Source organism: Nothobranchius furzeri, chromosome 16 (genome assembly GCF_043380555.1).
Source record: "Nothobranchius furzeri strain GRZ-AD chromosome 16, NfurGRZ-RIMD1, whole genome shotgun sequence".
NCBI classification, from domain to species: Eukaryota; Metazoa; Chordata; class Actinopteri; order Cyprinodontiformes; family Nothobranchiidae; genus Nothobranchius; species Nothobranchius furzeri.
Genome location: NC_091756.1, coordinates 28,398,732 through 28,415,129, shown reverse-complemented (window position 1 = coordinate 28,415,129; position 16,398 = coordinate 28,398,732). Strand labels below are relative to the sequence as shown.

Below are 16,398 nucleotides of genomic sequence, written 5' to 3'. Positions count from 1 at the left end.
TCCCACTTCAGAAGCGTCCACTTCCACCACAAAAGGCTTTGTTGGATCCGGGTGCACGAGGATGGGGGCAGTGGTGAAGCGATGGACCAGGGTGTGGAAAGCCTGTGTGGCCTCAGGGGTTAGACGGAATGGGCGGGTCTGGTTGGATGTTTTGGTTAGGGCAGTGAGAGGGGCCGTGATGGAGCTGAAACCGCGTATGAAGCGTCAGTAGAAATTCGAAAAGCCCAGGAAGCTCTGCAGCTGCTTCAGGGAAGTGGGTATCGGCCATTGGGCCACAGCCTGAACTTTCTGGGGGTCCATTGAGAAACCCTGGGATGAGACGATGAACCCCAGGAAGGAAATGGTCTCCTGATGAAAAGCACACTTCTCCAGCTTGCAGTAGAGCCGGTTTTCCAACAGCCGGGAGAGGACTGCTCGGACGTGTGTGACATGTTCCTCTAGGGTTCGGGAGTAAATCAAGATGTCATCGAGGTAGACGAAAACCCATCTGCCCAACATGTCTCTCAGGACGTCCGTAATGAGGCGTTGGAAAACGGCGGGGCTTTTGCACAAGCCAAAAGGCATCACAAGGTACTCCCAGTGGCCTGTCGGGGTGATAAAGGCGGTCTTCCACTCGTCGCCTTGCTTTATCCTGACCAGATTGTACGCACTGCGTAGGTCCAACTTGGTGAAAATGGTGGACTGGGACACTACATCCAGGGCGGTGGTCATTAGAGGCAAGGGGTGGCGATCGCGGACCGTGATCTTGTTTAAACCCCGGAAGTCGATGCATGGGCGAAGACCCCCTCCTTCTTCTTTACAAAGAAGAAACCCGCGGCTCCTGGCGAGGTGGAAAGGCGGATGAACCCATGTTGAAGGGCGTTATTGATATAAGCAATGATATAGGCACACACACACACACACACACACACACACACACACACACACACACACACACACACACACACACACACACCACTCAAATGGATAAAATTCTTGGCCTGAAATATTGTTCCAGTCCGTCTCTGACACTCACACACCAAACTTTACAGCCAAACAGCTAGAGGCTAGCAGTTAGCATTTTGATTGTACTCACAGCTCCTGTTCTCTTGCAGACTAAAACTCACTCTTGGGTTCTTGGTATTATTTAAAGTGCAGACTAGATTAGAAACGCATCACTTCTTCATGAATGTGGAGGTTAAACATCCTGCTAGCTAAATAGATAGACTGGGTGATCTGGACTCGAGTACCTGGAAGGGGATCGGGGCAATGATGACACAGCCATGCCTCATCCAACCTTTTGCAATAGCTTAGCAAGGCTAACATGAAGTAGCATCTGAGACAGGAACATGCTTTGGGGCTGTTTTTCAGAAGAAAATAACGAGGAAACATGGTCAAAAGCTCCAAAAAGTTAATTTTACAAGATTTAGGACCTTCAATATGTCCTGCTGATCAACTCTAGAACTGAACTAGGATAGACTTTCTCTGTTTCTATAGTCAAACTCTTCTGTGTTGTTCTGTATACCAGTCCTGCATCCATTAAGGAGCTCATCTAACCTAAAATGTCACGTACAAACCAGATCATAGTACTTGTTTTGTAAAATTCTGATCATTCCGTCGTGGCCTTTATATCCATGTCATTTCTGTGTAAAATGCTCTTCTCCTTTTTCTAGAAAGTGCTAAAGCTGTTCAAGACGTCACCACCCGAAGTCCAACTAACGCTCTGTCGGCCACCAGCAGGTACACAAGTTCTGTAAACAAAAATACACACAAGCATCTGTGTCTGTGCGTGCGTGCGTGCGTGCGTGCGTGCGTGTGTGTGTGTGTGTGTGTGTGTGTGTGTGTGTGTGTGTGTGTGTGTGTGTGTGTGCGTGTGTGCCAAACTCTTGAAAGGAATTGTTGTCTGCAGGGATTCTTCCTCCTCTGCATCAGTTCATTGGCACATGAAAGATCACAGAATACAACACGGCGACAACGTTGGTGGATGTTTAGAGGCAACAGTGCAGCAATGAAGACTGATGACATCACAACTGGTCAGATCTTGAAGAGAGCCTCCAGCACAACAAGGTCAGCAACACTCCATAACACCCCCAATGATACTCGGATATTTTCTCCTGTTATTAAGGATAGAAAGATTCCACCGTGTCGCTATTCTTTTGTACAAAAGAAGTTTGTGTGTGGAAATCTGAGTCCCGCTCATCAGGGCCCTCTAACCTCTTGCTTTAGTTCCAGGCACTTCTCTGAAGGATCTACCACTAGACTTTCAGGTTCAGGTCTGGATTGAGACTGGACCACCACAGCACCTGTTATGTTGCAGATCTGCTGCTGTGTTTGGACCATTGTTCTGTTCAATGACCCAGTTTGGTCCAAACCTCAACTTTCAGACTCACATTAGGTTCTAGAGGACTTTGGTCTACAGAGTTCCTGGGAGGCTCAGAGGCTGTAAAGAGCCCAAACCATCAGCTCTCCACCACCGGGCTGACAACTGGATCAGCTTGGTTCTGATAGGCTGTATTTAGTTTGCACCAAGCATGACCCAGTGCATTATGGGCAAACATCTTTACCTTGGTCTAATCTTTCTGAGAAACATCATTCCAGAAGTTTTCTAGTTCATTCAGATAACACATACTTAAGGATGTTTTCTCCTGCAACCTTTTCAAACAAGCCCTCCTCTCCTGCAATGACCTTTGACCTTTGACCTGTTATCTGGAGGCTGTAGCAGCCAAGCTGCATTCAACAGTTTGACCTTAGGGGGAGTTATCAATGAGGTGCATCAAGAGTTGCTTCTCACTCTACGTAAAGCCAATTGGTGACTAACCCAGGGGTTAGATGCCCACCCTATAACCATTGGGTTGCTGGTTCAAATCCAGGCTTCATGTGGGTCAGTTGATGTGTCCTTGAGCAAGACACGTCATCAAGCTTACCTGCTGTTGGTGGTCAGAGGGCTAGGTGGTAGAGCCCTGCACGGGCCTAAAATCTGAGCCCGTGTCCGGCCCGGCCTGAGGAGGTGGAGCCCCAGCCCGACCCGGTCCGAAAAGGTTTTCAGGATTCTCTGGCCCGGCCCGAGCCTGACTTTTTTTTAACCAACTAAATGAAAACAAAGTGCGTCAATCCTGACCAGTGTGTTAAAAGACGTGCGGGATCCGATCAATTTGTTTTTCCCTCATTTACCGTCACGGAGTTAACGGCGCACTGGCTCTGGTGGTAATCAAGTTAAATTTTATCTCTTTCCAACAATTTTCACAAGAAAACCAAACAGTCAAAAGCAGGGCTTGTGTTGACCGGATAGTTCCCGTATTTGACGGTTTATTTTGACGGAGAAATAATAGAAAGAATTACTCCGACGCATGCAGACGAACTGACATTTTATTCGTTATGCACATCGCAGATGTAGCTAAATCACCCAAGAAAAGATTCCCATCTGAACATCTGAGCTGCTCAGCGCAGCTCGCTGTCAGTACATATGTGCACAGCGAGCTGAAGTTGTGGAGATTGGCTTGGAGCGCATCGCAGAACCAAAGTGCATGCAGGAAGGTTCCTCCCACTGAAGCAAGTGTTTTCCAAACCCTGTCGCTCAGAGAGACTTGTCACTTAGAAAATGTTCCCTGATTATGAAACTTTGGCTGAATAGTGCTTGTTCCTGTCTCCAATGTGGCGACACATCCAGGAGCCATCTGAGGAGAGTCCCAGAATCACACATCCTCGTCAGCTCAGAATGCTCCTATGATTACGCACAAGCGTGACGCATCAACCCGGTCTCACAGTAACACTGGGTTGGGCCTGTTCAGGTTTACGCAGAATCTTTACATAGAATTGACTTACATATATAAAATTAATTCTGTAAAATATAAAGCATTTTATTTAAATATCCATTCATTATTTTACAAGCACAGAGAGCCGCATCAGACGGATGGAAGAGCCGCGGGTTGCCGACCCCCGGTAAAGCCTATAAAATGACATGTTGAGGACGCAAACTCAATGCATCTCTTTTATTGTGAGGTAATAATTTCTCCGAGTTTTGCGGTTGCGGGCGGGAGTAGACATGCACGCTGCGGGTGCGGGCGGTAATGGTCAGAAATTCAGCGGGAGCGGGCAGGAGCGGGATGAAGAAAACAGTCCCGCGCAGGGCTCTACTGCTGCGTTTAAGTGTTTCATTTTTTTTAATGAATTCGATTAAAAATAAAGGCACCCAGCCCGGCCCGTGTCCGAGGTAATTACACAGTCGTTGGCCCGGCCCTCGGGCCGTCGGGCCGAGCCAACCTGAGGGCCTAAGGCTTCAGTACAGGGCTCTACTAGGTGGTCCTTGCTTCTGTCAATGTTCCTCAGGGCAGCTGTAGCTACGATGTAGCTCTTCACCATCAATGTGTGAATGATTGTACTGTAAAGTACTTTTAAGTCTCTGACTTAAAAATGTGCAATTAATTATTATTATTATTAGTAGTAGTAGTAGTAGTAGTAGTAGTAGTAGAATAATATTGTGATGTGTGCTACAAACCAGCTAACCACTGCTCTTTCAGAGGTAAACACATGACATCCAATCAGCAGCTGGCTGTTTTTGAACCTCTTGAAGTGACAATGTGTAGTTTTTACTATTAATCTCTGGAAATATCCATCGAAATGTTGTAGTAAATGACTTAAAAGATGCCCAGTTGTGGAAATTATTGGCAGTTTCATAACATATAACTATAAAAATCTGTTCTAAAGTACATGGGAGCGGGTGTAAGTCTCTGGGCGACGCCATATTGGATGCCATGTTTCCTTCTTCGGAGGTCTGTGAGGACACAATGCATTTACTGATCTGTAACAAATGGTTACAAAATTTCACTTGTTGCCAGTGATGAAAGGGAATCTGATGTTCTTGTTGTTTTGCTGGAGGTTGCACTCCCAGTAATTTCTGACCCTAATGGCCATCCGTTGGTAAGGTTTTATTTGAACACAAAAATACTGCTTGCTTGCAGTGATTTAGGTATCTACCGCCCCCTATCTCCAGGGAAACTACACGCTGTCACTTTAAATCCTGCAGCAGCTACAAAGATTTACTTAGTTTTCCTCACACAACTTTCCTTTTTGACAGTTTTACAGAGTATTCTCAATGTTTTTGAGTGTGCGTTGTTTTGCTCATGTAATTAATAATTTCTCAGTTTTGTTTGCATATCAACAAAAATCTGCAGATCATATCTCATTGTTGCATCTCTGTCTCCTGACACAGACTAGCTGCCAGCTGCAGCTGTGTGAGGGGAAACACCTCATTTAGATACGTAAGTAACCAATAATCGTGTTTCCTTCAGCTGCAGCTCTGAATACAGTGTGTACTCTAATGCTGTTAACAGAAACTGAAAATACATCTCATCATTCTTATATTGTTCACAAGGTGGCAGCACTTCCTCACATGTGAAGCCTATCTGTTACAGACTAATCCCTATATTAATGCCAATGACTAATCCTCACAAATGGATCTAGTTTGCAGTCGTTTGTATAAAGGATCTGATGAGGTGACTTTTTCTTTTCCTTTCCTACAGAAAATCGATTACAGGCACTGAAAGAAGATGACAACTAAACTAATCCAAGGGAGGACTGTGTGGATTTTATTTAGAGGAAGCTTTCATCACATTTCTGCTTTTCAGTACCTTTTCTTTTTCCTTCTAATGAACTCTCATTAAATAAACACAATCCTCATTTTCTCACCAAATGCAAAGCCATTAAACAGAGCCTGACCTGAGTACGGATGATCTGTGTCCAAACACCTATCTAGTAGGTGGACAAATGAGGCAGCGTACACACACTCACACATACACACCTCCCTGCGTGAAGAGCCAGCAGTGGCCCCTCGTAAACAAGGGGTTCCTGTATAGTCGGTGAAAGTCAGCGGTGCATCTGGTTCCCATCAGCGTTTGTGTTCCCTTTGCAAATGATCCCAAATGTTTCTAATTATGCCATTGCAGTGGGCACGAGGCTGTGTGTGTGTGTGTGTGTGTGTGTGTGTGTGTGTGTGTGTGTGTGTGTGTGTGTGTGTGTGTGTGTGTGTGAGTGTGTGTGTGTGTGTGTGTGTGTGTGTGTGTGTGTGTGTGAGTGTGTGTGTGTGTGTGTGTGTGTGTGTGTGTGTGTGTGTGTGTGTGTGTGTGTGTGTGTGTGTGTGTGTGTAAGGAGCCGTGCACTGGGCTGCACTTACACAAAGATGAACAGTGGGGTCGTGACCCTTTCAGCCTCGTTTCAGGTCACAGCTGATGACTGAATGATGCATTTGGAGATATTTTTAGAGTTTTAAAATTGTTTTCATTTTACAACCGACATCAACAACGTGCTCACAATGAAAACATTAAAATCGTAGCTGAACAAATACTGGACTTGGCTCTATCTGTGTCTAAACTGAACCTTTGTCATCTTTAATTTGTGTCGTGTTTTTCCAGGTCTAACCTTTTTTAGACAACTCTTTAAATAACTTCAGTTTGAAGAAACAAAGATCAATTCTGACCATACAGACATGTTCATCGCTACGGCAATCAGTTTTTACAGCAGGTCCACCATACACCATCGCTGAAGAAGAAGAAGAAGCAAATACTTAAGTATACCTTTATCTGCTTATGTCTCAAAGAATAGCCTGTCCATCATGATCTGCTCTGGAGTGGTTCTCCTCTTCGCGTTTTTTCTCTGTGGCCGTCTCCAAGCTTTGGTCCTCCACCACATCCCTCACCCATGGTGTCCCACAAGGTTCTGTGCTGTGCAGAGGGTGACACTGTCCTCTGCTGCCCGCGGGTAAATGGAAAAGGATGTGATGCCGCCATTAGCGGCTAGCTCTGACGAAAATCGCAGGAGCGATTCAGCTTGCTGAAAACACCTTTCCCGTGTAAAAAGAAATTTACCTATAAATGCCTTCAGAAGAAAAACACAGACTGAATATAGAAAATAAGAATGGGACTCAGCTTAGCAATGTTCCTGAGATGGAAGAAGGTAGAGTAAATAAGAGAACTGACATGAGAATCCAGGGTGACAGCTGGGTCAAAGGTCACACCAAGACCATCAAATCAGAATCAATGTTGCATTAGATGACCATTTACACAGAAATCTGTGGTCATTTACAGGAGCTAGCGGCACTCCTATGAGGTTTGATTCCAGTACGAACAAAATACCTGCTGGGATAGCTGTGTGCCAACCTGATAACAATAAAGGTGTGTTCAGAACCTATTGCATGAACTATGTTTAAGATTTTCAGACAGCAATCCAATGCAGCCTTTAAACCCCCCAAACTGTGTCAATGTCCTCCTTTAAACCTAACAAAATGCTAAACTAGGAGGAGTGATGGTCTTTTCGTTCAAACACAACCAGTCATCTGGTTTGATTTGTCTTCCCTTGTTGCAATCAAAGACACTGAAACATGAGCCAGCAAGGAGACAGCTGGTTATTTTACACTAGCACATGCATATGGATAACCATCTTGGTTCCTGGTATAAAGAGACCTTCCAAACACCAGACCAGACTTCAGAGGGGTTGCATGAGTCGGACTCTTTGCCTTCCCACTTTGAAGTTAACTCTCATCTTGCTGTTAAACTGTGCTGATGTGTAGAGTGGACTGGCACGATTTAAATGAGGCTGTGCTTGTTTTCTGAAGTGCTTCAAATCCATCACAGTGGCAGCCATCGGCGTTAGTCAACACAAGCTCCATCGACGCTGAAGGAAAAATCATGAGGTCCCATTTTTGCTGCAGTGTTTAAGAGGACAACCTGGCCAGAAAGACACAGTCTTTAAAACCAGCACCAATAGTTGCTCGTTTTAATGTTTACCAAAGAATTCTGGGGTTCTGGAGTTGCTAAAAAAAAAAACATCAAATAAATGGATGTGTTGGTTCAAAGGAAACAGGAAAATCCACACATAAGTCCCATTTTCTTTCTATCAAAATAAAGAGAATCAAAGGAATTAGTAGAGCTGCTGAGCTCCCTCCTGGTATGTCTACGTGTGTGTGTGTGTGTGTGTGTGTGTGTGTGTGTGTGTGTGCGTGTGTGTGTGTGTGTGTGTGTGTGTGGGGGGGGGGGGGGGGGGCATCTGGTTGGAAGTCCACTGCTTTTTCATTGTAAATCCCCATCATCGTCATACGTCTCCACTTTGAGAAAGCAAAACAACCCAACAAGTGTTAGCACAGAGCAGCCATCATGACATTTGTCTGATGGATGTCAAATTGTTAAACGAGACTAACAGTTCTCCTGTCATCTTTGAAATAAGTAGCCCGTTCCATTCGACTTGTAGACACATAGGAACCATATATCTTGTTGGTAACTGTAATGTGTTGTATCCATGTTTTTTTTTCCAACCCAAAGCCAAGTGTACACTTGTTTTCCTCCTTGAGGCTGCACAAATAGTGACTGTTACATTTCCACTGTAAAGCAAGACCCCTGTTGCACAATGTCCAGGATTTGACACACATCATATCATAGATTCGGACGGCAGGTTTTGGAGCTCTGATAAGTGGACATCTCACCATGGATTGGATAACAAAAACGCAACTTTACCACTTACTTTTTAAAGGAGTCCCCTACCATCTTCATGCAGATGACATCCACAGATGACAGCAGCAGCTCAGGAGATAGAGCGGGTTGTCCAGTAATCGGAAGGTTGCACGTTCGACCCCGGCTCCGACCAGAGAATTCTTCTGTTGTGTCCTTGGGCAATTCAGCAGGTCTTGCCTCCGTCAGTGCGCTCCACGGCAGCTGTGGCTACATCGTACCTCATCCCCACCAAGGTGTGAATGTGTGTGTGAATGGGTGAATGACTGATTGTGTTGTGAAGCACCTTGGGCGACTGTAGAGCCCTAAGAAGGCGCTATACAAATACAGGCCATTTACCATTTAGCAACTGTACATCTCCTTTAAGCCCCATGAGATGTCTAAGCTGCAGCTGTTGCACACCTGCTTAGACTCTATCAAAACCTGGATGGCTGGGAGCTTTCTACAGCCGAATGAAGGTAAGACTGAGATCCTCATCTGTGCCCCAGACAAGCTGGTTCCCAAAGTCAGAGACTCTCTTGGTCAGCTTGCTTCTCACATCAAACCTTCTGTCAGGAATCTTGGTGTGACCTTTGACCCAGCTCTCACTCTGGATCCTCATGTCAGTTCTCTTGTTCGCTCTTCCTTCTTCCATCTCAGGAACGTTGCTAAGCTGAGTCCCATTCTGTCTCGCTCTGAACTTGAGACTGTTCTCCACACCTTCATCTCCTCACGCTTAGACTACTGTAACTCTCTTTTCACGTGTCTGAGCAGAACCTCCCTGAACCGTCTACAGGTGGTTCAGAATGCCTGTGCTCGGCTTCTGACCAAGTCCTTCAAACACACCCACATCACCCCGCTTCTCCTCCAGCTTCACTGGCTGCCAGTCAACTTCAGGGTTCATTTCAAGATCCTGGTTCTGGTCTATAGGACCTTACATGGACAAGCACCATTTTACATTGGTGATCTTCTCAGTCCCAAAAACTAGTTTTCTTGTCCGGGGATTGGACCGCCAAGGCTCCCGCCTTGGTCTGCCACCCGATTCGCATTGCACCGGACCCTTCATGTTCCTCCTGCGGGTGGTGGGTCCACAGTTGGACGAGCCCATGTATCCGGTTCGGGCTGGGCCCGGCCGGGCCCCATGGGCGAAAGCCCGGCCACCAGGCGCTCGCTCACGGGCCCCAACCCCAGGCCTGGCTCCAGGGTGGGACCCCGGTAACCCTCCGGGCCGGGTACTCCGACTCTTTGTTTTAACCGCCATGAAAGATCCTTCGAACCGTTCTTTGTCTCACCCTTCACCTAAGACCAATTTGTCATGGGAGACCCTACCAGGGGCACTAAGTGCCCCAGACAACATAGCTCCTAGGATCATTAGGGCACTCAAACTCCTCCACCACGATAAGGTGACGGTTCAAGGAGGATCGAAAGGAGCCAGTTGAGGTGGTTTGGGCATCTGGTCAGGATGCCTCCTGGACGCCTCCCCGGGGAGGTGTTTCGGGCATGTCCTGCCGGCAGAAGGCCCCCGGGTCGACCCAGGACACGTTGGAGAGGTTACATCTCCAATCTGGTCCGGGAACGCCTTGGGGTCCTGCCGGAGGAGCTGGTGGACAAGGCCGGGGAGAGGACGGCCTGGAGCTCCCTAGTTGGGATGCTGCCCCCGCGACCCGGACCCGGATAAGCGGAGGAAGACGAGACGAGACGAGACGAGACGATCTTCTCAGTCCCTACACCCCCAGCAGGTCCCTGAGGTCCAGTGATCAAAGCCTACTGGTTGTGCAGCACCAGGCTAAAGACCAAAGGTGACAGATCATTTGCTGCTGTGGCCCCCAGACTCTGGACCTCTCTCCCCCTGAGCCTGAGATCAGTGGACTCAGAGGTCTCCTTTAAAAAGCAGTTCCGTACTATAAGTCACACTTTTTTTCATAGTCTGGCCGGCCCTGCGACTTATATACCAAATTATTTAAGCTATACCGCGCTGCTGTGGGCCAGCTCTGGAACAGGAATGAGCTCCCCTGCCCCACTAGGAATAAAAAACACACAGCCATCACCTGCTGGAGCCTGTTGCGTGCCATTGCGCACTGGATCCGGCCCAGGTTTCAGCTCCTCTGCCCCACCATCACCTGCTGCAGCCTGTGGCGCGCTGCTGCGGGCCGAGTGGCTTCAGCCCAGGAATGAGCTCCCCTGTCCCACTGGGAGGGTTTCAAACACCGCCATCACCTGCTGCAGCCTGTGGCAGGGTGCTGCGGGCGCTCTCCCCACCCGCTGGGAGGTCTTGAAACACTGCCATCCTCTGCCGGAGACCGTGGCGCGCTGATGCAAAAGCTGGTTGTTCATTCTGTTATTGTTACCGGTACTTGTCTTGCAATGTGAAACGCTTGGTCTCAGATTTTGTAAGAAAAATAATAAAATTTCCCCCCAAAATGCGACTAATAGTCCAGTGCGACTTATACATGTTTTTTTTCTTATTCTTCTTCATTATACATTTTATGGCTGGTGCGACTTAAACTCCAGAGCGACTTATACTCCGGAAAATGCCGTACGTATTCCGCCTTTCCCCACGATCCACTGATTTCCCCTTTTTCTATTCATTTTCTCTCTCTGATGCCGTAAACCAGACTTTTCAGTTTTCACTCAGCACCTTTCTTCTGAAGAACACCATCTGTGCAAAAGATCAAACAGCGAAAAGGAAAGAAGCTGCAGCAGAGGTAAGTCCAACATTCTGGCAACCGAGAGCCAAAAGCTCAAGATGGAGGAATGAGACTTAGACGTGGACAGAAGAATGATTGGCCTTTAATTTGCTTGAATCCCTTTGCAGTGACGGTAAGACCAGAAGGATGAGGTATTGTGTAACAAATTAGCTCCTTTTTCCAGATGCTTTAATGAGGCCTTCACGAGGGGAAAGAGCTAACTTTAGCTAAAAACTAGAACTGAACAGACATCCACTACTGTTATGTAGAAAGCAAACTAACACGTAAGGGTAAAGAAAAAAATACAGTTTTTCAAACAAGCTGCTAATGCTAACATACTGGTGATGCTAACTGCTGTTAAACACCTAAGAAAACCTTGGCCCTAAATCTTCAGCTAACATTTTTAGAATGAAAAAAAAATTGCTTTCAGCTGCAGTGAGAACACAAAACGGCAGAATGTTTTGGGTTAGACAAAAAATCCATCTGCATGGATGCCAAAGGAACACAGATATACACTGAGGGTAAACACAACCTAACGAACACAACCAGTCTTGGTCTCCAAGTTCAGGACAGAAGAGTCAACTCTCCACAGGAAATTGGAGATTTAAACAGTCTTGTCCTGGCTGGAGACTGAACCGATGGTGTTAACAGAGCAAATGTGCTGTTGACTGAGCCATGCTCCATTGACGCTTTAGGGCCACCTTGGTATGTGTGAGAAAAGTCGACCGGGATATAAATGAGGGAGAGAACTGTTGGTTTACAATAGTAGGCGGGAAATTTAATGAGCTCTAAATACTGTGGATGGTTAAAAAAACAAGTTTACAAAGCCAAAAATGACTGTTTCCTTACATTGTAAGAGCTACTGTAGAGAGTGAGATCAGCCCTATGTGTCATGGGCAATGAAAGAGCTACTATGGTGAATAAAACTTGCATTCTCCAGGCCTGTCTCTTCAAATATTTGAAGGACTTTGTGTCCTTTTTTCTCAGGGTGAACAGACTGAACTTGGACCCCCTTGTTTCAGCAGTTAACATCAGCCTCTGTGAAACACAATGAGACCGCGTATACCTCTGACAAGTTTTACAAGCTCAATCAGCAAACCCCCTTTCCCTCAAAGGCCCTGCGTCCACTCCCAGAAAACTCCCTGAGGCCTCCTTAGCATGCACAGCTTGAGGCTTTAACTTGAAGACTTTTTGTAAGGGAGGTCAAAAATCATCTCAATGGCCAGCTGCCAAAGATCAACTATAACTTTTGAACTCAACAAGCTTGAAATCTAAACCAGAAAGGAAGAAATTGGGGTCTAGCATGACCACATCCTAATTATGTAGTTTCAGTCTGTAATTTCTAATGTCCTTTGAAAAACCTCATCTATTTAAAAGAAAATTGTTGTATTCATTCTCTTTCTGTCTGGCGTCAAGTTAAACATAAACATGCTGCTGTTAGCTGATTCAGTAAGGACCTTATTTTGCACAAATGTGCTACACTCTAAGGTCTACAAGGGTCACAAATTGCACAAAAGTAACCGTCTGATTGATCTCATCCTCTCTAAAATGTTGGTATTCAACCAATGTATACTAAGACAGTCCCCTGAAATGTCCAAAGTGTGGCCCAGGGGCATTTGCTGCCCCCAGAGTGACTCTTTGCAACCCCCATGGAACGAATGATTTCTGTCCCTCCAGCAGGCTGCTGATCTGGACTGCCATATTTTGTGATTTTACTAATATACAGTGCTCATAAATGAGTACACCCCACTGCATTTGTCAGAAAACCTTTAGTTTTCTTTCAGAGTCACCATTTTGTATCTGATACATACTAATAAATACTCCCACAAATGTGGGTCGTTGATTGCAAACAAGATTTGTTCATTTCCCACACAAAAAGTGATTTTCCTAACTAATCCATTCAAGCCCATGGTGCAAAAATGAGTACACCCCAATTATAGTCTTAGGAGAAAAGTCACACTTAAGACTAAAAAATTCTAATGAACAGGCGTTCAACCACAGGTGAGTCTAATGATTCATTTAAGAGGAGACAGGTGACAATAAAAGGCCTTACTTAAAGAAAAGCCCTTCCCATTGCATGCTGTCAGCAATGGCTCCACATGGAGGAAAAATGTCACAAAATGTGAGAAAGGATCATTTCTTTACACAAAAAGGTGAGGGCTACAAGAAGATCAGCAAAGATTTACATATCAGTCAGAATACTGTAGCAACAGTGATCCAAATATTTAACAAATATGGAAGTGCAACCATCTTACAGAGACATCTAGGTCGTCCACATAAGTTCTCATCTCCACAGGTGCATCTTCTGATGAGAAGGGTCGAAGAAAATCTCCATGCAAGTTCACTCCAGTTAGCTACAGCAGTAGAAAGCCAAACTGGAGTGACCGTTTACCATGACACCATATGGCGCACCCTGCAGAGGAATGGCATGCATGAGTATGACCCTTGAAGGAAGCTTCTCCTAAAGCCCATGCACGAAAAAGCACACCTAGGATTAGCTAGGGCCCATGCTGAAAGAGAAGAAGACTACTAGGACTCTAGACTCTGGACTGATGAGACAAAGATCACTGTTGTTGGAACTAATGGTTTCTAAACTGTATGGCATTGTAAAGGTGAGGATTTCAAAGAGAAATACATGGTGCCTACAGTGAAGCATGGTGGTGGCGGTGTCCTTGTGTGGGCTGCATGCGTGCTGCTGGTGTTTGGGAGCTGCATTTGTTGATGGTATCATGAACTCAACAATGTACTGCTCTCTACTGAAGGAGAAGATGCTGCCATCACTCCGTGCACTTGGTTGTCGTGCACTTTTCCAACACAACAACGATCCAGAACACACATCTAGAGCTACTGCTGCATTTCTGAAGAAGAACAGGGTGAAGGTGATTGAATGACCAAGTATGTTTCCTGATCTGAACCCAATCGAACACCTGTTGGGAATTCTGAAGCAGCAAATTGAGCATCACTCTCCACCCAGCATCCAGGATCTAAAAGAGGTTCATCTTGAAGAGTGGGAGAAGATAAATGTTGTAATATGTCGCCAACTTGTTCATTTCATGTCTAGAAGACTCGGTGCTGCCCTTCAAAATCACAGTGGTCATACAAAATACTAGAAAGAAAGAAAGAAAGAAAGAAAGAAAGAAAGAAAGAAAGAAAGAAAGAAAGAAAGAAAGAAAGAAAGAAAGAAAGAAAAAAAGAAAGAAAGAAAGAAAGAAAAAAAGAAAGAAAATATTTTATAGCACCTCTCAAGATAAAAATCATGAAAACAAATAAATTTAAATAAAAGTTTTCAAAAATGATTAAAGGGAAAAAAAGATGTTGAGAAAGGGAGAGAGAAAATAGTAGGAAAGAGGGAAATCCTGGGAAAGACAGAATAAGAACAGAACAAGGAGAAGGTGATGAAGGTCACACCAAAGCCTGAAAAGGTGAGTTTTCAGCTGCTTTTTAAAGGAGACCAAATGAAATCAAATCAAATCAACTTTATTTATAAAGTGCTTTCACATGCCCAAAGTGGACAAACAAAGCTGGTCTCAGACTCAGGGGGAGAGAGGTCCAGAGTCTGGTGGCCACAGCAGCAAATGATCTGCTGCTAGATGTTATAGTTTTTTTTAACAGAAGATTTTGCAATCTAAGTCATAATATTAACTTTATTTAATGTTATGGGATTAAACAAGTGTCCAATAAAACCAGCCTTGTAAAGATTCTGGAGAATGCTCATTTGATCATTGAGCTGCTGATTACATTTGTACTTTTTATAGGGCGTGTGTTCAGTTATGCTGAGCACTTTACCTATTCTAGGCTTCCAGAAAAGGGCAAAAAAGAATAACTTTTGCATTCGTTAAATGCATTAAAACAAATGTTAAAAAAATCAACATTTTTGGGGCCTTCAATGACTTTGACTTGTCAGTTTTGGTCTTTTTTTTTAAAAAGTTTGGCCAGTCCTGTTGCAGTCATTCTGAAATTTTTATTACAAGTAGGCATCTTTTCAAAGAAGACCTTTGACCTCTACATCACCCCCAGCATCAGCAATAAACACCTCACTCTGTATTGTTCTACTTATTCTGGAGGTTGTCCCCAATCAGCAGCAAGACACTTCAGCCCCTGACTATTCATTTCTGTCCCTCAAGGGCCACTGCCCTGCACGTTCAAAACAATGCATTCCAGTGGAGAGTTCTTCTAGGTGATCCACACTGGCTCAAAAGGCTTGAGCAACTTACCCATAGGAATAAATGTGCTCATCACAAGAGTTGAAGCCAGTTCAGAGGAGTGGGTGCAATTGAAAATATATCCAAGCAGTTAGTTTTTCTGATTCAGCTTGAATGTTGTTCATTTTCAGAAAACATCCCTGGAAATCTGTTTACTGGCAATGAGGAGGAGAAAAAGACCCTTTTAGCTTTTTTCCTGAGAGATTAGGCCAGTTCGGCATTTCCTGTGCAACAACTGCTTCCACCTTTATCTCCATCCATGCAGAGAGCAAGTCTGTTGGGTAAGTTAAGGCCCTAGAAGGACTACCTCACAGTGACGGTGTGTTTTTTTCCTGGCGATAGGGGGCAGTACATGCACAAATCATTGCAAGTAAGCAGTACTTTTGTGTTCGAGTAAGACCTTACCAATGGATGCCCATTAGGGTCAAAAATCTCTAGGAGTGCAACCTCCAGCAAAATGACATGCACATCAGACTCCTTTTCATCACTGGCAACAAGCAAAGAGGTAAACGTGCAAAACAAGGTTCATGAATGGCGAAGGTTTTGCAACCACTTGTTGCAAATCAGTAAATGTGTGTTGTCCTCATTGAATCCCGTAGAAGGAAACATGGCATCTAATAGACTCAGACCCGCTCTCATGTATTTCAGATCAGATTTTTTTGGTTTCTATGTTATGAAGCCATAATATTTTTCAACACCTGGACATCACTTATTTCATTTTCATCAACATTTTGATGGATATTTCCAGAGATTAAAAGTAAAAACTACCCATCACCTCATCTCGCAGATCCTGTGACAATTCGTTTGCTTTCTCAGAAGCTGGAACTGCCGGTCTCGCTCTGGATGGAAGATGCAAAGGTTTGTCAGAAGCCCAACAACTTACACGCCTTTTATAATCACACACTGATTCCAAGGAAGCAGATGGCAGGTGAGGATGGTTGCCGTAGCAGCCATTCCAGCTCATTTGGGTCAAACTGTGTGATTGGCCAAAGTCACTGGCGTGTGGGAACCTTTCCACGGGGTCAACGTGGTATTTTATTTTATTTGGTGATTTAA

The 16,398-nt window shown here is 45.0% G+C and overlaps 1 protein-coding gene across 1 annotated transcript in view; it reads left to right on the top strand.

Annotated features, from left to right (window-relative positions):
* The window catches only part of frmpd2 (FERM and PDZ domain containing 2), a 61,646-nt gene extending 55,669 nt beyond the window's left edge, over positions 1-5,977 (top strand). The window contains exons 27-30 of the mRNA XM_054749047.2: positions 1,653-1,719; positions 1,889-2,046; positions 5,189-5,237; positions 5,499-5,977. Of these exons, the coding sequence (XP_054605022.1) occupies positions 1,653-1,719; positions 1,889-1,926 (105 nt within the window). The 3' untranslated portion in view covers positions 1,927-2,046; positions 5,189-5,237; positions 5,499-5,977. The remainder of the gene's footprint in view (positions 1-1,652; positions 1,720-1,888; positions 2,047-5,188; positions 5,238-5,498) is intronic.
* Positions 5,978-16,398: the final 10,421 nt, after the last annotated feature.